The 27,222-nt window shown below is 31.9% G+C and overlaps 2 protein-coding genes across 2 annotated transcripts in view; one reads left to right on the top strand and one right to left on the bottom strand.

Moving 5' to 3' along the window:
• The window catches only part of LOC122509938 (two pore potassium channel protein sup-9), a 366,618-nt gene that overhangs the window by 320,441 nt on the left and 18,955 nt on the right, over window positions 1-27,222 (top strand). The window contains exon 2 of the mRNA XM_043624274.1: window positions 9,897-10,024. The gene's annotated coding sequence lies outside the window, so the exon portion shown is untranslated. The remainder of the gene's footprint in view (window positions 1-9,896; window positions 10,025-27,222) is intronic.
• On the bottom strand, window positions 14,275-19,172 carry LOC122509997. Its single transcript, XM_043624364.1, has 3 exons — window positions 17,299-19,172; window positions 16,180-17,249; window positions 14,275-14,882 (listed from the first exon to the last, which is right to left on the bottom strand). Exons 1-3 carry the CDS (start codon window positions 19,170-19,172, stop codon window positions 14,275-14,277), a joined length of 3,552 nt encoding a protein of 1,183 aa, XP_043480299.1.

A 27,222-nucleotide genomic window follows, 5' to 3' on the forward strand; every position in this document is an offset into this window, starting at 1 on the left:
TCGTTTTTATATCCTTAGAAAAACTGTGTTTCTGTTATTTTGTCAAAAAACCTTATTATTTATTTTATTTTTTATCATGTTTTTATTATTATATTTTATTATAATTATTACTAAATTATTATTGTATTATTATTATTATTATTATTATTATTATTTTTTTTTCTTTTTTTTGCTTAGGGACTTTTGGGAAATCTGCCTACAGATACCTTGGATTCCGCACTCCAAGGTTATGTGGGGTTGGTATGATAAAAAAAACAAAAAGAAATATAAAAAAAAGAAAAATAAATAAATGTTATAATAAATTTAACAAACTGGCGACCTACTACCAGCCCGACCCACTAAAACCCGTAACCCTTCTTTTGGAACCCTTTACCCTCCCTCGGAACTGTCGTAAGACTTTAGCCTTCGAGGGTGACGCTCCGACTCTGTCGCTAATGCGACTTTCTGCTCTTCTCTGCGGCTATCCTGCGTTAATAGTCAAAAATTCAAAACTATTTCAATATAAAAGCGGAATTAACAGCACAACAATAATAAAAAAAAATGTTTAATCAAGTGTAAACAGTCAAAAGATAAAATTGCAAACGGATATATAAAAAAAAGAAAAAAAAATAATAAACGCGTATATAATATTAAAAACATAAAACGGAATAAATTAAAATTGTATAAGGACAAATAAATCACAAAATAAATTAATAAAAAACAAACGAATAAATTAAAAGCTGTTTAAATTACGCTTTTTGGCGGCCGTCGAGATCCTTCCTTGACATAACCGAGATTATGAAGTTCTCGACTTGCCGCCAATTCTCCTCTGACTGGGTCATCAGCGATACCATGTTCTCCGGTGTAACTTGACTGTTTACACCTTCGAACATGGCCTGCCTCTCCAAGTCCCATTTCTTGCATGAGAAGAGGGTGTGCTCCGCGTTGTCCTCAGGGAACTGGCAATATGCACACACCTCGTCCTCGCGTAATTTAAAGCGACACAGGTACGAGTTAAAACACCCGTGACCTGTGAGCGCCTGAGTCAAATAATAGGAAACCTGACCGTGTTTCCTATTTATCCAGGTGGCGAGTGTCGGAATAAGGCGATAAGTCCATCGACCTTTTTCCTCACCATCCCATCTTTCTTGCCATCTTTCTATGAGCCTGTGCCTCGCTTCTTTGCGGATCAGGCCCTTGCTTAGTCTTAATTCCTCATTCAAGGAACTGCTTTCTTTAGAAAAGAGAAACATTTCTTCCCTTTCCCTCGCCAAAAGATCTGCTGGCGGGACACTTGCAAGGACCTGCACAGCACTCGTAGATACCGTCTTATATGCAGAGATGATACGCGTTGTTATCGATCTCTGCGCAGACAGTATCTTTTCACAGATGGTCACACATCTTTTACTCCTCAGGGATGGGGCCCACGCTGGTGCTGCATAGAGCATTTTAGCGTGGGCGACACTCGCCACCAGTCTTCTTTTTTGTTCACGGGGTCCGCCAACATTTGGCATTAGCCGTGAAAGATTAGCCGCACACTCGATCGCCTTATTTGACGCCGTAGCCATGTGGTGGTGGAAGTTAAACCTTCCATCTAACTCCACACCAAGATATTTAATTTGCTTACTCCACTTGACCTCGAATCCGTCTATCACGATTCGTGGGAGCTCATAACCACGTCTGTCTGTGACCAGCAGTGCCTCGGTCTTTTCCAGGGCCATTTCAAGACCTCTGGTATCCAGCCAGCTTTTTGCTAGTCGCAGACATTCGTTCACCAATGTCCCAAGAGCCTCCTCACTTTCGGCAGTGCACACGAACAACGCGTCGTCCGCAAAGCCGATGATCACCGCACCTTCGGATAGATCCATTCGCAGAAAATCATCGTAAGATACATTCCATACAAATGGACCCACCCTCGAGCCTTGAGGAGCCCCACGCTGCATCTCTTCCCTGAGAGTGCAGGTGTCTCCCTCATATATAACCCACCTGTCGCTAAGATAATTATCCATTATCCGCAACAAGTAGGGCGGCATGTTTTTCTTTTCCATCGACTCGATGAGATCTTTCCATCTTGCGGAATTAAACGCGTTGCGTATGTCAATTGCTACCAACGCGCAGAAGCTCTTCTTTTTCCCAGGTCCCAATTTGTTTTTTCCTGCTTTGGCTTTGTCCACAACTGCCTGGATGGCATCAACTGTGGACTTGCCTTTACGGAAACCAAATTGGTGATCTGATAAACGATTCTCTTCGGTCAAGTGGCTTTGCATTCTCTGCAGAACCATATCCTCTAGAAGTTTACCCATCGTATCTAGCAGGCGTATAGGCCTGTATGATGAGACTTTATCTAGAGGTTTTTCGCCTTTCCTCAAGAGGACTAACCTCTGTCGCTTCCAGTCGCGGAAGAACTCTCCTCTCTCAAGGCAAAGATTGAAGCATCGAAGCAGAATCTGGGGTGAAGTGTCGATTACCAACTTTAGGATCTCGTTACTTATCCCATCGATTCCAGGCGCCTTGCCTGTTTTCAATCTTTTGCCTGCTTTGTGCAATTCGCTAAGTGTGAAGAGTTCTTCCTCTCCGACTTTGCAAGAACTCCAGTCCCGTCTAAGGTATGGTTCTGCAGGAGGAAACAAAGAACTTATTATCTTTCTGACCCAATCGGGATTGTCCAGGCCGGGGGTCTTTTGCCTCGTCACTAATTTCTTAGTCACGATTTTAAAAGCCAGACCCCATGGGTCCTTATCGACTTCCTCGATTAGGTCCTTCCAGCTACGGCGTCGCGACTTACGGATCTCTTTCTTGAGGTTCTTTTTCGCCTCCTTGAAAGCCTCTTTCAGCAAGGGATCTCCCTTAGATCCGGTGTATGTCCTTCTTGCTTTGAGGCATTCCTTTCTCAAGGAGGCCAGCTTTTCTGACCACCAGTGCAAGGATTTTTTCCTTGGAAAGGCTCCTTTGCGACGTGGCATCGACGCATTGCAAGCGGTGAAGATTATATTTCGCACCGCTCGCACCTCTCCATTTAGACTTTTCGGCCTCCTCACCCAACCAGAATCCTCAATTAAGATAGATTCTTCTAGGGACCGGCTGAACTTCTCCTTGTTGAGTTTCTTAATGTTCCACGAGGAGGTTTTGCGACTAGGAGCTTCCTGTCTTTTTCCTCCTCGTGTGTCTCCCATTGAGACTGAGAACTCAATGTACTGGTGGTCACTTGCGGTATATTCCTCAGAGACCCGCCAGTCGCTTATGCGGCTAAATATATTAGACGATGCGATCGTTAGATCTATAATCGATCCGATCGCACCTCGTCTAAACGTCCATGTTTTTCCCCGGTTTACAACTAATAAATCGTTCTTGGAGATGATTTCTCCAATCAGAATTCCTCTCTTGTCGAGCCTCGTCTCACCCCACTCTGGCGACTTTGCATTAAAATCGCCAGTGATGATGACATCCAGCTTGGATTCTATGAGGCTCGATTCTAGGTCTTCTATATTGGCTTCGAAAGTGGTCAGCGGGTCGTTGGGTGAGAAGTAGCAGCTATACATACGTATATTAGCCACCTCTATCCACACAAACCCGCTGCTTGTCTCCAAGAACTTGTCAACCCGCAATTCTGGGTTGCACAGCTTGATGGCGGCTCTCTTCGCCTTATCCTGATACCAAGGTGCGAGGTCGCTTCCTTGATACTGCTCACTGCAGAACAGGATATCGACCTCATTTTCCCTAGCTGTTTGCATCAGGAGCACCTGTGCATCCTTACTTGTATGCAGGTTGACTTGAAGGAGCTTTAGGGATTTGCCCTTTTAAGTTTCTCCAGTTCCTCCTTGTAAACCGGGCAGGAAATTCTTCCAGGGATATGGTTGACTTCCGTTTTTCCCAAATCTGTACACGTAATGCACTTTGGCTTGTCGCCAGTACAACTCTTGGCGAAATGTCCCGCTTCGCCGCATCTCCGACAGTTTTTTGTTCTGTCGGGGCCCTTGCAAATTCGGGTCACGTGTCCATAGGCTGGGCACTTTTGACATCTTGTCACTTCTAAGTGCGTTTGGATGGATGCGTTTATCCAACCAATACGCACTTTGCCTAGCTTAAGCAGACTCTCGCTGTCCGTTTCACTCAAGCGTACTAGTGCCACTTTCGTACCACCAAAACGTGTCAGAAGTCGGCAAGTCACATCTAACTCGGGCTTTTGCAACTTCTGCTTTAAGACGGTTAAAACGTCCTCTTCTGAAGTTGTTTCGTCAAGTTCACGAATTTCGAGGGTCTTTTTACTGACAAGAGCCGTAACCTCGGCCTTGTCCTGAAGAACGGAGGTAAGATTCTGAGCGAACTTTGAAGTTTCACCCCCCTTTTTTACCACAACGAGAACCTCCTTTTTAAGAGTTCTCCTAATTTTCACAATCTCTGTGCCAGTTTCCTCTGGATTTACCGAAGTTGTTGCCAGCTTTATAAGATCACAGTAGGTCTCTGGATTCCGGGCCGAAATTTTTATTGCCTCCGTTGTTCTAATTTTGGGGGGGCGCTTCTGAAGTCGCTCCCTCTCCTCCGCTTTCTTCAAGGCCTTTCTCTTACGTGCCGCCCGTTTCCTATTGGAGACGGTTTCAAAGTCTTTTTCGTTTTCAGGCTTATTTTCCACAGTTGCCTCCGAATAAGAAGCAACCTTGGCCGAAGCAGCCTTACTCACCTCTGTCTCCATAACAGTAGGGTTTGGCTTGGTCTCCTTGCTCTGAACCCTCTTACCCTTGGGAGTGGTCACAGTAGAATCAGTCTCCGGACCTTCATACTCTCTAGGGTGCTTCTTTGGGTCGATGGGCTTGATCTCGCCAGATGTGGCGTGAGACATCGATCTAGGAATTTCAGGATTCGACTCTGGTTTGCTTGGGCTAATAAAGGGCCTAGGTATAAAACGCAGGTTACTGCGAAGCACCTCGTGCACCTTCCCCAATTCCACCATTCCATCCTGAACATCCTTGCTAATGTTTCTTTGTTTCCTGCAAGCACGCCACATGCTGTCAAGTATTTTTGGGATCAGATCGACCTGTTCTAAAACATTTTCTTCGAATCTGCTAAGTCCCACATCCTCAGAATTTTTGCTTTGGCTCCCTCCAAAATCCTTGGAGCCGTCTGCACCGACTACCGGGGCTTCAACCCGATCAGAATCGGTGGTGGGATTACCCTCTACAGAGGTACCCACTTGGAGTAATTTAATTGATTCTTTATCCATCTCATCATTCAGAAGGACTGCTTTCTGCATTCGACATGCCAACAAATTGGCCTGAAGCTCGCAGGCCGGAATCTTCTTTAGTTGGTTCACAAATGAAGCTTTCATCCCTCTTAAAGAGCCAAGAATCAAAACAATCAATTGAACTCTGTACCCCGGATGCATCTTGCTCAATTCAAATAATAGCTCTTGGTATTTGGTCCGTTTCTCATCCTCCTTTTTATTGATGTTACTCTCGGTAGGAGCCGAAAACTCAACAACATAAATGATCTTACTTTTATGATCCTGGAGGACTATATCAGGCTTAGTGGCACTGATACGATGGGTGGTTGGAAAAGAAATTATATTATTATTATTATTATTATTATTTCACATTATTATAATATAAATAACTAGTTCTATCGATTAAAAAAGTAAAATCCGTTCTTCAGGATTCTTAGAGAAATTTAATTTTCTCGTTATTTTTTTGGGGGGGCGAAAGATATTTTTTTTTCTTTTCGTTTGCAAAAAGAAAAAAGGGTGACGTTAGAAAAATCAGCAAACTGGTGTGAATTCAGATATGAATAAAAAAACTTGCGATTTTTATCACTTGTGCTTGGAATTTAACGATTAAACGTGGTTAACCAGAAAGATGCGAATTACGAGGGAAAACTTTGAAATTGTTATCTAAACTAAATCACAATTTTAATATCCGCTCTCGCAAAAAAGAAAAATTCTCCCATCTACAAATATAATTAAGATTATAATTAATTATAACTACAACGACAATTAATTACATTTTTAACTACTATATTTAAGTGTAATTTTCATAGCTAAAATTAATTATAATTGTTATTAATTTATAATTACGTTTAATTGTGGTTATCCATATTAACTGTAATTGTAATTATTTAAAAATTATTACAATTATGATTAATTGTAATTGTATAATTGTATTATTATTACTGCTTTATAATTAATTACAATTATGAATAATTTAGTGTTACAAAAAATCTATTTCCTTTTTTAATTTAAAATTTTACCTATTATTTATTATAATACTATTATAATCATTATATATTAAATAAAAACATAATTAAATTCTTTTAAATAATAAACAAATAAAATATTAATAATAAATAGTCTTCTATTATTTATTATGACAATAATAGCACAAAATCAACATTTGTTATTTTATTTATTGAATTTATGTGCATGCAATTGTTTCTATTTATATACAGGTCTTTCGATATTTTATTAAATTTTTGTTAATCACAAATATATTAATTTTTTTATTTATAAACATTTTCCGTTATTGTATTAATTTTTTTATTATAAAATGCAGAACGAAAACATTTATATATTTTCCATTATTGTATAATTTTTTTTTAATTTATAAAATTCAGTACAAAACTCTGTGTATATGTTTGTTATTTTATTTCCATTCATTCCTATATATTCTATTCATTTCTCTTTTTAAATTGTAAAATACAGGACAGAAATTTGTTTTTCTTTCTATTTATAAATTTTTGTTTTGTTATATCAATTATTTTTACATATAAAATTCAGCAATTAAGAGATAAAAAAATGTTGAACTAAAATTTACATTTTAAAAACCGTAAATATATATTTCGATATGTATATGTATATAGAAAAAAGAGAAAATTAACAATAGTTGAGATTGACTAAGATTAAAAGTGCAACGATTGGTAATTTCCGCTCGATTTCCTCTTTATGGTATTGGTTATATGTGAATTCTGACCCTTTATAACTAGTACTATACATATATATGCGAATATAGTCCATATAAATCCATTCGGTTACAGAAAATGATCCCTCTTAATGAATCGGATTTTCCGCCTTTTCTCCCTTCATATTTCTTTCTATGTATTTAGAAAAATTGCTAAAAAAACATTATAGATTACTAAGCTTTTCATCGGTATGACAATAAAATTAAAACATAAAAACTTATTAAATTGTTTTACAGTGTCCTATAATTTAATTTATCAGAACCAAATTTATTATTTTTATGACAAAAAATTTAAAAAAAAATGTTTTCGCAAAAACAACTTATTTATTATTTTACACATAGGCAATAAAAAAATCCAATCGTACAAAATACTAAATATTTACAATAACTAATTAACTAAGAATTAATTAAAAATAAATATTATTAATATAGTACCTATTATTACAATATTGTCGACGTGGCAAGCCTCGAATAAATGCTTTCTTGCCACCCTCATTGTAAAATATTAAATAATTTATTAATAGTGTATTATAATTAAGAAATATATTATAATATAGTGTGTATCGTAAATAGTTCGACGCGTGCGACGTGAGACTGACTTTAATATAAATTTCGTTTCGCTACAAATTATTCTTCTTCGTGATTTACGGCGCAAAAGTCCAAAATTAAATTCTCTAAATTTACTCACACATTCAAACATATTTGCGACGCAACATTTATTATTATTATTATTATTAAAAAATTAAAATTAAAATATATGGTAAGTCCGGGGGAGATGGCCATATGGGAGAGACGGCCAGTTGAAATATTTTACATACCTATATATAAAATATATATATTAAAATATATAATATATATATATATATATATATATATATATATATATATATATATATTAAAATAATATAAAAATTAAAAAAAATTATTAAAAATTAAAAAATTTAGTAAATTTTCATAATTTGTACCTCATTTCAAAACTTAGTACAACAAACTAAAAAAAGTAAATAAATAACATCAATAATTGTTATAAACTCTAATAAAAATTTTTTAGAATTGTTAGAAAATAAATAATAACACAATATAGCAGAAAATAAGTACACAATTCTATTTCAATTATTAATAAAATACTAAATAATTAAATTATATTAATTATTAATTAATACTTATTAAAAAAATAATATTGAGATTTTATTAAAAAATTATGATGAAGAAATAGAAATCATGCAAAAAATACTAAAAAATTTTCCCCATTATGTTACGAAACTTAAATTCTGAATTTTATTTTTAATTAAAAAATAAAAACTACAAATATTTTAAGTCTTTTTAAAAAAATATGCTTAAGATTTTGTTAAAAATTGTCGATGAAGAAATAAAATTTACGTAAATTTTTTTATTTACATATAAATAAAATAAAATGGAAGTTTTGTTAAAAAATTGTGATTGGAAAATCAAAAAAACTGTATAATTTCGATCTGATAAGAAAAGTGTTTAAAAAAAACAATAGCATTTACATAATTAATTTTAAAATGTAAATTAGAGTACTATTTATAATTTTGACGACCAAGTCGTAACATCATTATTAATTTTTTCAAAAAATTCAAAATTTAACACTTATTTCTTTTTGAAAATTAAAACTATTTTTGACTTTTTTTGGATGCGGAATTTAGTAAACTTTAATAGTTATTTTCGTAACAAGGGCGCAAAATAGGTGATTGCGACGATGGCGAAATGAAGGGACCGAGGGGACACAATTTCGCGCCCGAGGCTCCAAATTCACTTTTACTCCATTTTTATTTTCACTCCACTTTCACTTTTACTCAAATTTTATATTCACTCCACTTTCACTTTTACTCAATTTTTAATTTCACTCCATTATCACATCACTTTCACTCCCTTTCACTTTTACTCAATAATTTTTTTACTGCACTTTCACTTTTACTCAAATTTTGTTTTCACTCCACTTTCACTCTACATTTACTTTCACTCAAATTTTATTTTCACTCCACTTTCACTGTCCAGTTACTCCACTTTCAATTGTACTTAAATTTCATTTTGCTTCCACTTTGTCTGAAAATTACACACTTTGTCAAGTTAGTTCATTTTCATTTTTACTTAAATTTCATTTTGCGTCCACTTTGTCTAAAAATTTATTTTCACTACACTTTCACTTAAATTCTATTTTTACTCCACTTTCACTTTTACTCAAATTTTATTTTCACTACACTTTTACTTTATTTCCACTCAAAATTTGTTTTTACTTCATATTCACTCAAACTTTATTTTCACCCCATTTTGATTTACACTTAAATAATTAGAAAATGTGGAGTGTAAATGAATGTGAAATGGTATTGAAAATAAAATTTAATTAAAAGTGAAGTGAGAATAAAATTTAAGTGAAAATGAAAGTGGAGTGAAAATAAAATTTGAGTAAAAATAAAATTGGAATGGAGGAGGAGTGAATATAAAATTTGAGTGAAAGTGATTGTGAAGTGAAAGTGAAGTGAAAATAAAATTTGACTAAAACTGAAATTGGAGTGAAAGTGAAGTAAACATAAAATTTGAGTAAAAGTGATAGTGGAGTGATCGTGGAATGAAATCGGAGTGAAATTGCATGATTGACCCCCAGATCAAATTAGACCATTTCAACCCCCTCCCTCTCGTACATTTTTAATTATAATTTTATAATTTTTGTGGTTTAAGTAGTCACTAATAGTACTAAAAGTTTGTGGAAATATTATTCCGATTTGACAACTTTTACTTTTGAGATTGGTACACTTTAGAAAATTTGCCCATTAATATTATTATTAATATTTAGAATGAATAGCTAAATAATGATTATAATAATAAACAAATAATAATTATATTTTTAATTTTAAAATTAAATTTCTCTGTAAGACTTAATTGTACCTATGTAATATTGTATAATGTAATGTAATAATTTATTGTAATATAAAAAAATATATTTTTTTACAGTCAAAATTGAAAACGAATGCTGTTAAGCCAAGGAATGGAGGGGTCGTGGCAGAGGGAGCAGCGAAAGCACTGCCATATTCTGCTCAACCCTTTGTCAAACGCAAAGGAGAACAAAAAACAAGCTGCATGTAAGTTTCATTTTTTTTGAAAATTATATAATTTTTTTCTTTTAATTTCTTTTCAATTTATTCTTACTTTATACTATTTAATTCCAATGAAATTTTATTGAAAGAATAAAAAAATAAATAATTAAATAAAGAATATATTAAAATTAAAAAAAGTTCTTTAAGACTCTTACAAAATATATATTGTTATATATATTGTTAGTACTTTGTAATTCTTTACTACTCTCATTTCCTGTGTATTTCTTCTTTACACGCACACAATCGACTCTATTCCTCGCTATTGTATTGAGTGCAACAAAGTGAACTAACTTTTCTAATTACGAAAATGTAAATTTAATCATTCTAAAGTTATTTCCCCGGCAAAATAATCTTATCACAATACACTTTTGTTTCACTCTTGAAATTAGAATTGTATTGTTTCAATTTCTTATTTCTTTTTCCCTGCTTCTTTAATTGGTTCTATATTAAATTTCATGTTTTTTATTTTAAACATTTTTAATTAGTCTTTATCCAAAAGTTTTTTTAAACTACTTTTTCGCATTGAAAATATAAAAAAAAGTGAAAATATATTTTTTATTTTTTAGTATTCTCTGAATTTGAATTAATATAAAAATTATTGGAAATTTATTTTAATTATTATAGGAAACAATAAATAATATAAAAATAAAAATTCTTATTTTCTTATCATCATTAATAAAGTAATTTTTATTTATACAGATAAAGAAATAAAGTAACTTTCACCACTTTTTCATACTAAAACTTAAAATGTTAAGAATTTCTGATCATTTTTGGCAATTTTTATTATTTCCAGAGTAAATTTTACTATTTTCAAACTAAATTCTAATAACAATAATTAGTCAGCTATGCGCTCAAAATAAATTTTACTAATTTTTGTTATTAATATTTACTTTGAAAATAGTAAAAATTACCAAAAGAGCGAAGAAATCACAGTATAAAAATTTTAAAAATAATTCAAATCTAAAGATGAATTTTTTTTATCGAATTGAGCGTAAAATTTAATTTTTTCTACACATTTAAATAGAATTTTCGCAATTTTTATTTTTATCCCTTGTAAAATATTTTTACGCACATAACAAAATTTTTTCTATTCAAATTTAATTATATTCTTTCAAGAAATTTTTTTTGATAAAAAGAAAAATCTTTTGAAAAAGACTTTTTCAGACAAAAATTTTCCTTCTGAAAAATAAAACTAGTATAAAATATAACCAATATACCTAATATTAAAATATATTAAATTTCTATTTTCAGATTTCCCTAAAGCTATGAACTTTGAAATGAACGATAATTTTTTTATATTTAAATATTTTAAAAAATTACTATACAAAAGGGAATAATGATAAAAATTAAACATTATTTATTTTATACCTACGCTGATTATGATTCTGTAATCAGTTATTAAAAATTTTAAATGCAGATCCCATATGGAGGTCAACTTAATTTCAAAGAATTAACCAAATTTGCTTAAAACCTCTTACTTGAGGGTTTTCTAGGTCGCCGATTACAATTCTGATGTTAGTTTTCAAAAATAAAAAATGGTGGCTCTAATATGGCAGATTCAAAAATTAAAAGACTTAAATTTTTTTTAATTAAAAGACTTTTTAATTAAAAATTAAAAGGTTTTACTCGAAACTTGATATTTACGGGTTTTTAGGGGCACTGATTACGAGTCTGAAGTCTTATTTAAAAAATACAAAATGGCGTATCCAATATGGCAGACGAAGAAAATTAAAAATTAATCGTTTTTGATTGTAAGCATTATTTAGGCTACGAACAATGACCAATTTGATTGACTTTTATCTTCTCGTCTGCCATGTTGGATCCTCCAATTTGTTTTTTTTCAAATCGATTTCAGATTCATAATCAGATACCCTAAAAACACCCCAGTAATAAGTTTTTAGTTAAATCAACTATACCCAAAAAAACTCACAAATACCAATTTGCAGGAAAATACAATAATTTTTTTCAAAATTCGTCTGCCATATTGGATCCGACATTTTGAAATTTTAAAAACGGACTTCAGATTCGTAATCAGCGATCCCGAAAACCCCTAGATAACAATTTTCAGGAAAATTCATTATAATTTATTTTCTCAAATTCGTTCGCCATATTGGATCCGCCATTTTCAATTTTTGAAAGTGGACTTCAGATCGGTAATCAGCTACTCCAAGAAACACCAAAAACAAATTTTTAGGAAAATACAACAATTATTTCAAAATTTGTCCGCTATATTGGATCCGACATTTTTAATTTTGTAGTTCTAAATTCTTATATGCAATCAGCGATACTTATTTATATAGAAATCTAAGAGTTTTTTAAATTTGTCCGTCTTTTTAATTAATAATTAAAATTTTTCTAATTTGTACACTAATTTTATTTGTGGACGTCCACATGAAAAGGGCCCATTTTGGCACTATTGGAGTTATCTATATGGGCGTATTCCTGGCAAAATTTGAAAAATTTTGAGTGGTCTGAGAACTTTTTTAGTTAAAAATTCGCTGAGTTACGGAATTTCAAAGTTTAGAACGCCAAAGACCTCATTTCGAGAAAAACGGAATTAAAGATTGCGATACAAACTAATTGTTGTATCTCTGGTTCTCCTTGGAAGTTATTCAGATAAGAATTGTTTCCAGTTCAGGGCACCTTGAAGACAAAAAACCAACAGGTTTTAAATTTTTAAAACCACCCCCCCCCCCCTCTTAATTTTGAAAATAACGAAAAACCGACAATATGGGCCCTTTTCTAAAAAGGACAGTTTTTCTATTAAAAAACCATTTTTTTACAAGATTAATGATTAGATACAATTTTATTGTGTCATTTGAAGAAAAAGAATAGATATTAAACTGATTTAAAATTTTTTGACAGTCTCTATTGTGAAAAAATTGACGCAATATCCAAATTTTCATTTCGACAATTACGAAAAAAAGACTCTAACATCAATATCTCTGGTTCTTCTGGGAAGTTATTCAGATAACAATTGTTTACAGTCCAGGACACCTTAAAGATAAAAAATCAAGAGGTTTTAAATTTTTCCACACCTCCATTTTTAAAATACGGATTAATTTTGCAAATGACCGAAAAAATGGACCCTTCTCATTTTTCTAAAGAACCAATGAAATCAAACAGTTAAATTTGAACAATACACCAAATAATATTTATAATGTCTCATAAATATTTGAATTAAAACTTAGTCTTTGGTGTATGAGCCAAAATAAAAAAAATAAAAATATAAGGTTTTTTTTAAAACATAACACACAATTCACTGAACATAGTTTATTGAAAAATAAAAATGAAAGCACTCCACAGTATTTTACAATAATAATACAAATTAAATTTAACTATATTCACACACATACGATTACAATATATAAAGACAAATCTATTGAAAAAAACAAAGTTTCTATCGCTCGCACGCTAAACTAGTACTAATTATATTCGACAAATTTACATTTATTCTCGTCAGTCGGTTTTATTCGGATAATTTCGTCGTTACTTAATTTCGATCATCGACATTCTGCCCCCTTTTGAACGATTACGTTCAATAAATACATTTTTTGTCCTACCTGCACGGAAAGTATGTCATTTCGGGCACTTAAGGCGGGCGCAAAGTAACACATTACGCCCGGGAGTGGGGGAAGCGGGCGGAAAAGTATTTTGCGCCCGCTTGTATGACGTCAGCGGGCGGTAAAGTATTTTCCGCCCGCTTCCCCTACCTCCGAGCGGGCGGAAAAGTATTTTGCGCCCGCTTGTTAATTATTCGATTTTCTTCATTAAAATGCGACATTTTCGACTTTCTTTTTGTGTTGACTATAAAACTGCAAACATTTTCAACTTGTTTTATTTTGTCTATAAAAATTTGCAATTTTTTTTTATTTTCTCTAAAAAAATAATGAGACATTTGGTTTTGTTCCCATTTCGTTTATCAAAATTGTCAATTTTAAAAGTTCTTGTTTCAGTTTTGTTTAATTATTAATTACTACGTTCTAAATAAATACTATGTTTCCAGAATACATTGTTTTTTATTTCTATTTTAAAACTTCTATCATTATAGACTTCATTCGATATAATGTTTATATAGAGCTTAATTTTTAACTAATATGAGCGTTTAATCGTGCGTGCCCTCTATGCCATACTTTCCATGCAGTTAGGACAAAAAATTATGTTCGCATCATGGGCGCAAAGGTGATTACGACTTTGGCGAAATCACCTATTTTGCCCCCTTGTTACGAAAATAACTATAATATTTCTATCGGGAGCGGTGATATTTTTTTTACACCTCTGTCTAATTCACCATTTTGGGTCTTTACTTTTACCACTCGTACTACACCATCGTCTCCTGGTCGTACTTGAGATACTCTACCCAAACTCCATCTCAATGGAGGAAGATTGTCATCCCTTAAAACAACCAACGTGCCCTCCCTTATCACTTCCGGTGATCCCGTATGCCATTTTGATCGAACGTTAAGCTCATTTAAATATTCTCTGGACCAGCGTTTCCATAAGTCACATTTCATTTTTTGTAAACATTCCCATCGCGATAATCTATTCATAGGAGTTTGAGTATAGTCCCAAGCAGGAATTGTTGTCAAAGGTTCTCCTATTAAAAAATGACCTGGAGTTAATACGCTTACATCATTAGGATCGGTAGTCATCGGAGTAAGAGGTCTCGAGTTTACAATTGCTTCGATTTCACACATATATGTTCCGAGTTCTTCGTATGTTAACAGTGTTTCGCCAATCGTTCGCCGTAAATGATGTTTGAGCGACTTCACCGCCGCCTCCCAGATGCCACCAAAATGAGGAGTTCGCGGGGGTGAAAAATACCACTCAATATTTTGATCCGCTAATTTTTGAGATACAATTTTATTGTGTTCATCTGTATTGAGGAGACGGTAAAGGTCGCTCAACTCATTTTGGGACGCATGATTATTCCCCAAATGTTATTTTTCCGAAATGTCATTTTATCGAACTGCACTTTTGCGAATAGTCATTTTTGCGAAAAGCCATTTTTGCGAAATGTCATTTTTACGAATAGTCATTTTTGCGAAAAGCCATTTTTGCGAAAAATCATTTTTACGAATTTTCATTTTTGCAAATTGTCATTTTTGCGAATCGCCATTTTTACGAATTGTCACTTTTGCGAATTGACATTTTTACGAATCGCCATTTTTACGAATTGTCACTTTTGCAAATCGACATTTTTGCGAATAGCCATTTTTGCGAATAGCCATTTTTGCGAAAAGTAATTTTTACGAATTGTCGTTTTTGCGAATTGTCATTTTTGCGAAAAGCTATTTTTGCGAATTGTCATTTATGCGAATTGTCACTTTTGCGAAACGCCATTTTTACGAATTGTCACTTTTCCGAAAAGTCTTTTTTGCGAATTGTCATTTTTGCGAAAAATACAATAGTGAAACTATATATACCTACAAGTTTACTATTGTATTTTTCGCAAAAATGACAATTCGCAAAAATTACTTTTCGGAAAAGTGACAATTCGTAAAAATGGCGATTCCCAAAAGTGACAATTCGCATAAATGACATTTCTCAAAAATGAAATTTCGCAAAAATGACAATTCGCAAAAACGACAATTCGTAAAAATTACTTTTCGCAAAAATGGCTATTCGCAAAAATGACATTTCGTAAAAATGTCGATTCGCAAAAGTGACAATTCATAAAAATGTCAATTCGCAAAAGTGACAATTCGTAAAATGGCGATTCGCAAAAATGACAATTCGCAAAAATGAAAATTCGTAAAAATGATTTTTCGCAAAAATGACTATTCGTAAAAATGACATTTCGCAAAAATGGCTTTTCGCAAAAATGACTATTCGCAAAAGTGCAGTTCGGTAAAATGACATTTCGGAAAAATGACATTTGGGGAATAATCATGCGTCCGACTCATTTTTTGCGCCTATAAAATTAGAACCATTATCAGAGTATAATGCTTTAGATTTTCCTTTTCTTGTGAAGAATCGTCGTAGACTTGATAAAAAACATTCCATCGATAAATCACTCACCAATTCTATATGCATCGCTTTAGTGCTCATACACACGAATACAGCCGCGTACACTTTAATTTTATTTCGATTTCTAAATTTCTTTTCTTTTATGTAAAACGGGCCGCAGTAATCCATACCAGTATTTTCAAAAACACGAGCGGCAGTTACGCGTACAGTTGGTAAATTTCCCATTTGATATGACATTTCTTTAGAATGAACTCGGAAACATTTTACGCATTTGTTTATAATTTTACGTACTGCTAATCTACCGTCGATTGGCCAAAATCTCATACGCACTGCATACAACGTTGCATTATTACCGGCATGCATATTTTGTTCATGAGTATCGCGGATGATTGATTCGGTAAGAGGATCATTTTTTGGTAGCAGCATCGGGTGTCGTTGATCGTAGGACAATTCTGCTCTCTTTATTCTTCCCCCCACTCTTAAAATTCCCTCATGCATTACAGGATTCAGGCGAAGTATTTTTGATCGACTCGACAGACATTCATTCCTTGATAGTTGATTAATCTCGCTGTTGAACTCTTCCATCTGGACCAATGAAATAATTCTATTGAATGCTGACTGAATCTCTGCTGGTGTTAATATCTCGGAAAATTTCAATTTACCACGTGCTCTCTCTGCAATTCGTAAACAATATGCCACCACATGGATCAATTTTCTGAGAGATGAATATTGAGACCATAAATCCATTAGAGTTTTTGCACTTTTTATTGTCAACACAACATTTTTCTTTCTTTCCGGCAATTCCGTTTGAATGAATTGACCACCAGGCCAGGTTTCTTCCGATGATTCCAACCACAAAGGTCCATTTTTCCATAGTTTGTTTGATATAAATTCTGCGGGCATTTGACCCCTAGATACAAAATCTGCGGGGTTATCCTGTGAGATGACGTGTTTCCAACATTCAGGTGCAGTAAGGGTTTGTATTTCGGCGATGCGGTTGGCTATGAATGTGTTGAATTCATGAGGAGAAGATGCAATCCAGTTCAACACTATGGTTGAATCTGACCAAAGATGAACTGCACTTACATTGAATTTTATTGCATTCTTAACAGTTGTTATTAACTTTGCCAACAAAACTGCTGCGCAAAGTTCAAGTCGTGGCAATGTTACTGTCTTCAATGGTGCAACTCTTGATTTCGCACATAATAATATAGTACGATGTTTTCCGTCATTCGAACACCTGATGTAGACGCAGGCGCCGTATGCTTTTTGACTAGCGTCCGCAAAACCGTGGGTTTGAGTTTCGTCTGAAGGCTGACTCCTGACCGCTCTCTCGATTTCCCAATTGCTCAACTCCACCAATTGACGTCAGGATAGGCGCGAATTCTAATAATAATTTAGTTGGTATCAGATCGTCCCACGAATTATTTGTTTTCCACAGTTCTTGCATTTTTACTTTTGCAATAACTGTAACTAGTGCAATTAATCCTAACGGATCATAAAGCATCTTTCCAATTTGAGAAAGCATGATTCGTTTTGTAGTAGGTTTTTGATCCAGCGTTGGTTTCACGTCAAAATGCAATGTATCGTTACGAGAATTCCACATCACACCAAGAGTTTTTGAACTTTGATCCACGTCACTTGTCAGCATTTCTGAGTCTTCTGAATTTTGAGCAATTTCTTGATGATTTGACCTCCATTTGCAAATATGAAGTCCTGCTTTTTTTGTCAACTCGATTAATTCTTCTTTGATTTGTTTTACTTCCTCTATAGTGTCGGCTCCCGTGAGACAGTCATCCACATAAAAATCGTTTTTTAACACCTCAGCAGCGATTGGAAATGCATGTCCTTCATCTTTTGACAATTCTTCCAAACAACGAATAGCCAAAAACGGCGCTGCAGAAGTTCCATATGTCACAGTATTCAGTTCATAGGTCTTGATCGGTTCGTCCTCGTTGTATCGCCATAATATTTTTTGGAATTTTCGATCTTGAGAATGTATCAAAAACTGACGATACATTTTTTCAATATCTCCGCTCAAGGCTATGATGTGCTGTCGAAATCGTAACATTAATGCTATTATGTTGTCCTGGATAGTTGGTCCTGTCATCAATGCGTCATTCAAGGACGTTCCGGTATCTGTTTGGCACGATGCATCGAAAACTACTCGAAATTTAATAATGTCATCTATCATTTTCAGAACCGCTTGGTGTGGTAAATAGTATCCCTCGAACTTATCTGCAATTATTTGTTTCATGTGATTCAGTTGTTCGTATTCTTTTATAAATTTTGTATATTTTTCTTTTAATTCGGGGTTTTTTGACAATTTCCTTTCGAGCATAAAAAATCTTTTCCGAGCTATTTCGTATGAGTTTCCTAAATTGTTTTTATTTTCATTGAATGGCAGTCTCACTATATATTTTCCTTCATTGTCACGAGTTACATTGTTTACAAAATGTTCCTCACTAGCCTTTTCCTCCTTACTTAAAAATTTCCTTTGTTCCCCCTCTTCGATTTTCCAAAACTTCTCCAACTGCACAGATAGATCGTCTCTTATTAAATTACAGGATATTTTTTGTATTTTAGTATTTTTTCCCAGCTTCCCAATTACTATCCATCCCAATTTTGAACTTAATAGAGAAGTATGCGGGAGTGCAAGAGGAATTTTATTATACCCTAAGATTTCATAAAATAACTCCGCTCCAATTAAAGCGTCAACAGTTGCCGGTTGGTGAAATTGAGGATCAGCAAGTTTAATATAGGAAGGAACTTTTAATTGATTTTTATTTATAGGACTTGATGGAAGTACTCCTGTTATGTTAGGAAGGATAAGGAAGGATACATTAACAGCATAATTTGAGACTTGCGATTCCATTGTTGTCTCTACCCAATCACCGCTATTCACCTCGTTGCTATTTAATACCTCAATCGCTGAGCGCAATCGTCGTCTTTTTAAATTTAAAATTTTTGCAAAATTATCCGTCATGGTATTCGGTTGCGAGCCGCTGTCTAAAAGAATTCTACAATTTACTCTAATACCTTTATCATTTACTAAATTAACAATAGCGGTTGATAGGAGAACCTTTGATGAATCAGTCAAATGCATATTTACTCCTTGATTATTGTTTACAATTTCCCTATCAGAATTTTGACTTATTTCCATTCTTTGTTGCATGTGCAATAGCGTGTGATGTCGTTTATTACAAACATTACAGTTTCTCGATTTACATTCACTTATCAAGTGATTTCCACGCAAACAATTAAAGCAAAGACCCCTCTTTTTTACCGTTTGAAACCTCTCACCAACAGATAATTTTAAAAAATCTAAACAATTATGCAGCATGTGATCTTTATTACACAATATACATTTAAAATTAGGCTGCATACTTAACAATGTCTTACTATTATTTTTCTTTTCAGTAAATGAATTCTTATAATTTGAATTTATTATTTTGTTTTTATTATCATTGGTTTCAGGGTTCAAGGCCTCGAGAACTTGACAACGTTCGCGTAGAAAGTCAGTCAACTTCTGTAGTTTCGGCATCTCGCTACCTTTAACCGACCGTTCCCACTCCCCCTTCTGGTTTCTCTATCAAGCTTTAATACAAGAAAACACACAAGAGGGGTATCCCAACTCTCTGTCGGCTCGCCTAACATTGTCAAAGCGCGAATGTGTCGTAAAATTGTATCTAGTAAATTTCTCAATCCCGATGCTGAGTCTTTGTTTGGTATTGGTAACTCGAGGAAAGCCGTCATATTATTTTGTATAATTACTCGTTTATTGTTATATCTCTCCTCTAGTAACCCCCACGCCATTTCGTAATTAGTCTCAGAGATTTCGATATTTTCTATTATTCGCGAAGCACTTTCCCTTAAATAAGACTTTAAATATCTGAATTTTTGTACTTTTGGAATGTTATTGTCTTTATGAATAACAGCTGTAAACAAATCTTTAAACCCGAGCCACTCTTCATACCCCCCAGAAAACGTAGGAAGGTCGAGTTTAGGTAGCGGATATCGCATTCCACTATGAGAATTTTCATTTTCCGTAACAACCGATCGCGAAGATGCTAAACTTCTCAAATGTGTTAACTCAGCTTCGCGCTGCGCACTCAATTCTGTAAACAAATCTTTAAACCCGAGCCACTCTTCATACCCCCCAGAAAACGTAGGAAGGTCGAGTTTAGGTAGCGGATATCGCATTCCACTATGAGAATTTTCATTTTCCGTAACAACCGATCGCGAAGATGCTAAACTTCTCAAATGTGTTAACTCAGCTTCGCGCTGCGCACTCAATTTTGCTTGTAATTGACTAATTAGTACTCGTTGTTGTGTCAACTCGTCATTCTCCGTAACCATCTCGTGATCCATACGTTCTTTAATCATTTTCGTGGCTTTCGCTACATATTTAAAATAACAATTTTCAAACTCTGTTCGATCGATTTGGCGATTTGGCCCCGGAGCCAATATTTCTAGTGTAAGTTGAGCTTTCTCAAATTCGCTCCATACTTCCTCAATTTTTTGTAGCCGCAGATTAATCTCCTCGACAGAACCAGCATTTTCATCATTAACACATTTTTCGAGAAAAGTATTAAATTTCGTTAATTTTGTTTTGCAATTAGTACGGCTCTGTCGAGCAGCGTCAACTTCGACTACAGACATAATATAATCAAACAATTACAAATCAATATAAAATAAATATATACAACGTTCTTACTTGAAGTCGATGAGTCACATTAAAAACAATAGCTTACAATTTCCAAAGTATTGTTGATTTGAAATAGCTGCCTCGTATTCGTTTTCGTTTTTCAGCTATTTCCTTAATGAATATTCTCTCTGCAATTCATACGAAGTTGAAGATGAGACCTATGTATGCACTGCTTTCCAAAAGTATTTTATTTTCTGTATATGATGTTAATTAAGCAGCCTTGTCGAATTCGTTTTTCCTATTGAGTACTCGATAGCTTTCTTGTGCGAGCGATCCGGCTCGAAGGACCATGAACAATACATAATGTCTCACAAATATTTGAATTAAAACTTAGTCTTTGGTGTATGAGCCAAAATAAAAAAATAAAAATATAAGGTTTTTTTTAAAACATAACACACAATTCACTGAACATAGTTTATTGAAAAATAAAAATGAAAGCACTCCACAGTATTTTACAATAATAATACAAATTAAATTTAACTATATTCACACACATACGATTACAATATATAAAGACAAATCTATTGACAAAACAAAGTGTCTATCGCTCGCACGCTAAACGAGTACTAATTATATTCGACAAATTTACATTTATTCTCGTCAGTCGGTTTTATTCGGATAATTTCGTCGTTACTTAATTTCGATCATCGACAAAATTATCGATAAATTAATGAAAACCGCATTATTCGACTTGACAAAACATGTAGATTGATAATAAAAAATAAAAAAAAATTAAGATTTTGCATGTTTTGTATATTAATTTTGGAAAGAATAATTTTACTTTTAATGGAAATTGTAAATCTTAATGGTTTCTATTATGGCACAGAAAAAAAACCGATGAAAAAAAATATGTTTTTGCAAAAAATACACATTATAGTGCTAAATTCTCAATCGTCTGGCATGTCCTTTTGGGAGAATGACAGTTCATATCCTTATTAATAAAATCAGACTTTTGTCTGTACATTGCATAGAATTCAAAATTTCTATTATATTCCTTCTTCTTACACTCTAAGGAATGCGAAAATACTATTAAGAAAATTATGTGTGTATGTGTATATGTGTGTATGTGTGTATGTATGTCCGCAAATTTTCGACCGCGTATCACGGAAAAACGGTTCGATCGTTTGAAGTGAAACTTGGCAGTCTTTTAGGCATTAGCCTAACTTAAAATCCTAGAGATAGTAGATTAAAAAATATTAATATGGACGAAAGTTATGCCATTTTTTCAAAAATTCGAAAATTCGAAATTTTTAGTTTTTTCATATACTTTAGTGAATTGTACTTAAACTTGGTACAGGGTTAATTTTAGTGTTTCTTATGAAGATTTAATCGTCAGAATAATAAAATTTTGAATAACAAATAAAAAGTGTTAGATTTAAATATTGAAAAATTAAAAAGTTTAAAAATTGAAATTTTTTTGTAATTAATTTTTATACGGTTGTATTTCTTAGGTCAACAATAAAAATTTGTTGTTGAAATCATAAGTTTACTTTCTTAAAAGAATTCTATTAGGTCAGAATATTAACAATATCCATATAATTAATATGAGACTTTTGTCAGTATGTTGTACAGAATTCAAAATTGCTATTATATTTTATTAATTAATGATCAAAAAATGAAAAACTCAAATTTCATTCTGATGACTAAATTGTAATAAAAAATACTAAAATTAACCCTGTATAAAATTTAAGTAAAATTAATGACAATAATTATTTCAAAAGATATATTTTGAATTTTAAAAATTTTGAAAATATATAGCACTAGCTGTCATGTCGTACCCGTCTTCGACGGGTTTTAGTTTCTACCAATACATTTAACAATGTTTCTACCAATCTGGAAAATCAAAAATACCCGGGATAAATTAATTAATAATTAATAATTAATAATTAATAATTAATAATTAATAATTAATAATTAATAATTAATAATTAATAATTAATAATTAATAATTAATAATTAATAATTAATAATTAATAATTAATAATTAATAATTAATAATTAATAATTAATAATTAATAATTAATAATTAATAATTAATAATTAATAATTAATAATTAATAATTAATAATTAATAATTAATAATTAATAATTAATAATTAGTTAATTAATAATAATTAATAATTAGTTAATTAATAATTAGTTACCATTAGCTATTTCGGTAGTATAATTATACTATTTGAATAGTCTCCACCCTTTAGCAAAAAATCAAAAATTATCAAAAATTCGAGAAACCGAATTTCTTAAAATTTAACATTTTTTTCTTCTCTTTTATATCATTAAGCTTCATTATTTTTGTACTCTTAAAAAATACTTTACTAATATTTAATAGTCTCCACCCTTTGGTAAAAAATCTAAAATTATGGAAAATTAGCAAAAATTCATAAAACCGAATTTATTAAAATTCAACATTTTTTCTTCTCTTTTATGGCTTTTGGCTTCATTATTTTTGGGCTCTTCAAAAATACTTTACCTAATTTGTTATCTCCACCCTTTGGTAAAAAATCTAAAATTATGGAAAAATAGCAAAAATGCAAAAAAATGAATTTCTTAAAATTAAACATTTTTCCTTCTTTTTATGGCATTTAGCTTTATTATTTTTGTGCTCTTAAAAAATACTTTACTTATTCAATAGTCTCCACCCTTCGATAAAAAATCTAAAATTATGGAAAATTATCAAAAATTCAAAAAACCGAATTTCTTAAAATTCAACATTTTTCCTTCTTTTTTATGGCATTTAGCTAATTATTTTTGTTTAATGTAGCAAATTTTTTACTTTACATACTGATCTTTAAATAAAAAACTTTAATAACTTTTCCTGAAAAGCTTGCTTAAAGATTAAAAATCACTATTTTCTTAGAAAAAAGTTGATCTAAAAAAACGAAAAAAAATTTCAAAATACATCTTTTTTAAAATTTTTATCGTAGAAATGGGTTGTATTTATCTGAAAAAGTTAGCTAAGGATAGTTTTTTCATTCATTTTACAAAAGATAAAAAATTTGCATTTTTTTTTTTGAATTTTTTGGAAAAATGTCATAACTTTTGTTCAAGTTAATATTTTTTAATCGGATAAGGCTATGATTGTAAGTTACTTTAATACCTAATAGACTGCCAAATTTCACTTTAATTGGTTGAACCGTTTTCAATTGATGCGCGAACAAAGTTTTGCATACAGACAGAGACAGACAGACAGAAATTTTTTTTACATTTTTAGAATTCTAATGTCTCAAAACGAAAAAATATATAAAAATTTTCATAAGTTTGATTTTCAAGTTTGAAGCAATGTACAGATAGTAATCTGATTTTATTAATATAGATAATGTTCGTTCACATTAATAACTTTTAGTTTACTATAGCTACACTAAAAAAAGTTATATGATTCAAGTAATTATAATTATTTGAAAAATAATATCTTATTTAAAAAGTTTTTATTTCGATCTAATAAGAATTTATTTCGTTTAAATAATTTTATTTAGTTGAATCAAATAAATCTTAATTGGATTAATTAAATAAATACTTGACTCTAATAAATGAATTTATTTAACACAAATAATTTCTAAATTTTATATTTTTTCATGGATTGCTTCTAAACTTTCTATAGTTGAGTATTACATGTTATTTAGTCACATTTTAGCATAATTTTTCAAAAATACTTTCTTATAACGAAGATGTAAGTATAAAAATGTTTTGAATATCAAAAAATTGAAAAAATTATAATTGATACCAATTACTAAGAAGCTTAATTCAGTAGTATTTGTGGGCTCTCTGATTTAACTTTTAGAGATATCTTGATCAATGTAAAGACAAAAGTTAAACACGGTGTTTATTTTGGTTTAAAACAATTTCCGGCTTTGTCCAAATTTTTCCTGGTTAGTAAACCAGGAAAAATTTGGACAAAGTTTTTTTTTTCTGGACGGGTTTTTTTTAATAATACATTTAACAGGGTGCTTACCAACCAGAAAAGACGTAAAATATCAGGGAATTTAATGTAACCGAGAAAAACTGGATCTACTTGCTATACAATTAGTTCGAATTAGACTGTACTATAACTCAAAAAACTGGAGGAAATTTTAGATTTATTTTATTACATTATATTGATTGAAGTACTACAAATTGAGAAATATTGTTTTCTGCATTTGAATTAGTTAAAAATAACTAATTTGATAATAAAAAGTCGGTCACTGTTTCAAATGGTATTATTTTCCTAATGAAATAGACAATAGTAACTAATTATTATTTTTTCCCTGTCAAATCAAATTCCCGGCTATTTTCCGGTTTTCTAGGTTGGTAGATACACTGTTAAGTGCATTATCAGAAACTACAACCCGTCGAAGACGGGTACGACAGCTAGTTGAGAATAAATATCACTTTTCAAATGTTTTGCGGAAAATTCATACTGAATTAGTAATTTTGAATAGTTGTAGATTACTAATATGGAAATAATTATGATGTTTCTCTATATCTTATTTATAAAATATCTTCGCTAAGTTTGTCCCCTGAATTTGTTATCATTCGTCTGGCAGTGCAAAAAATGTAAAAATTATTAAAAATCAACATTCTGATGAAGTGACTCTTCGTTGTAGTTGTTAATTAAACTAAACTAAATGTGATACCAATCGGGTTTTATTGAATCTTCTAATCTATTAAGGGGACTTTCTGGTTTAGAATTTCAAAAAAATCGATTTTTTTTGCTTAAAAATATTCCTCAGTATCATAGAACTACTGTCCCAAAACGATTTTTAAAAAATATGTACAAAAACAAAAGTTATAACAATATTTATGACGGTATGTATTTCAACAACAATCTACAGTTATCTTATTTACATATTTGGTGTTCCTCTTTTATTGATATTAGCTTGAAACATGTTACTCGAGGGTTTTTGGGGTCGCTGATTACGAATTTGATGTCAGTTTTTGAAAATACAAAATGGCGGATCTAATATGGCGGACAAAGATTAAGAAATTAATTAAATTTAGTTAAAAATGGTTACTTGTGGCCTTTTGAGATTGCTAGTTATGAATATAGGCACAAAACATTAACGTTCTAGGAACGTTTTAAAAACATATACACAAAATTTAAGATTAAATTCGTAATTATCGACCTCAAAAACCTCTGAGAAACAAGTTTTAAGCAAATCCGGTTAATTTTTTATTTTTTAGTCCGCCATATTGGATCCGCCATTTTGAATTTCCAAAAACTGACATTAAATTCATAATCAGCGACCCCAAAAACCCCCGAGTAGCAAGTTTTAAGCAAATCCGGTTGAATGTTTATTTTTTCGTCCGCCATATTAGATCCGCCATTTTGTATTTTCAAAAACTGACATTAAATTCGTAATCAGCGACCCCAAAAACCCCCGAGTAACAAGTTTTAAGCAAATCCGGTTGAATTTTTATTTTTTCGTCCGCCATATTGGATCCGCCATTTTGTATTTTCAAAAACTAACATCAAATTCGTAATCAGCGACCCCAAAAACCCCCGAGTAGCAAGTTTAAAGCAAATTCGGTTGAATTTTTATTTTTTCGTCCGCCATATTGGATCCGCCATTTTGGATTTTCCAAAACGGACATCAAATTCGTAATCAGCGACCCCAAAAACAGCGGGATACGAAGTTCTGTTGTAATAAAAAGTTGTTTGATATTCATGACTCAATGAATTATGTTATGAAAACTTTAAACGCGTTTTTCTCGAAAACTCATTTTTCAAACTGGTACAGAGCTTTTCTCGAAATCTACCGAACCGATTTTGAAATCCCAAAAATTTTTCGATTCTTTATTTAAAAAACTGGTGCCTAAACCTCTAAAAACTCATATTTCTACCGCCTGTGTTTTCATATGGAGGTAAATTGACCCAAAAACACGGCGTTTTTGCGAGTTTTTGAGAAAAATGTACATATAAAATAAAAAAACCTTTAAAAAAAATCGTTTTTGAGGTTTAGGCACAAGAATAAATCCTTATGAAGAGATTCCCGTTTGGAACTTGAATTTATGTATTACAGGTTTTCCGGAATCTAACGTACCAAAAAAAAGGTAACGGAGATTGTGTTGTGACCAGACAAATTCTCATTCGTCTGGCATACATTTTTTAAAACAATATTTTATTTTTCGGTTATTCTATAGATTTATGTTTTGTAGATTATTATTCTCTATAAGATAGTACTGAAGGATTTTTTCATTTAATGTTATTTTTCTATTTTTTAAACAAAAAATGCCAAATTCTCATTCGTCTGGTTCTCATTCGTCTGGCACTTTTGAGATAGGATGTATACTATATCACTAAAAATAGCGTAAAACTAACAATTTTCAACTATTGTTGAATTTTCTGGTCTTAAAAAATAATCTTTCTGGTCTTAAAATAATCCTAATTAAATTTACAAGAAATTGTTATAACTGAATTTTCAATTTTCATTTCGCATAATTATATTGACATAAACAAACAAATGGAATAAGTATTTTTTTATATGAATAAAGTTTAGCCCACAAAAATCAAAGTAGTTCTTTATTATTA

The sequence above is a fragment of the Leptopilina heterotoma genome, unplaced genomic scaffold (assembly GCF_015476425.1).
Source record: "Leptopilina heterotoma isolate Lh14 unplaced genomic scaffold, ASM1547642v1 Lhet_65, whole genome shotgun sequence".
Lineage (NCBI taxonomy): Eukaryota > Metazoa > Arthropoda > Insecta > Hymenoptera > Figitidae > Leptopilina > Leptopilina heterotoma.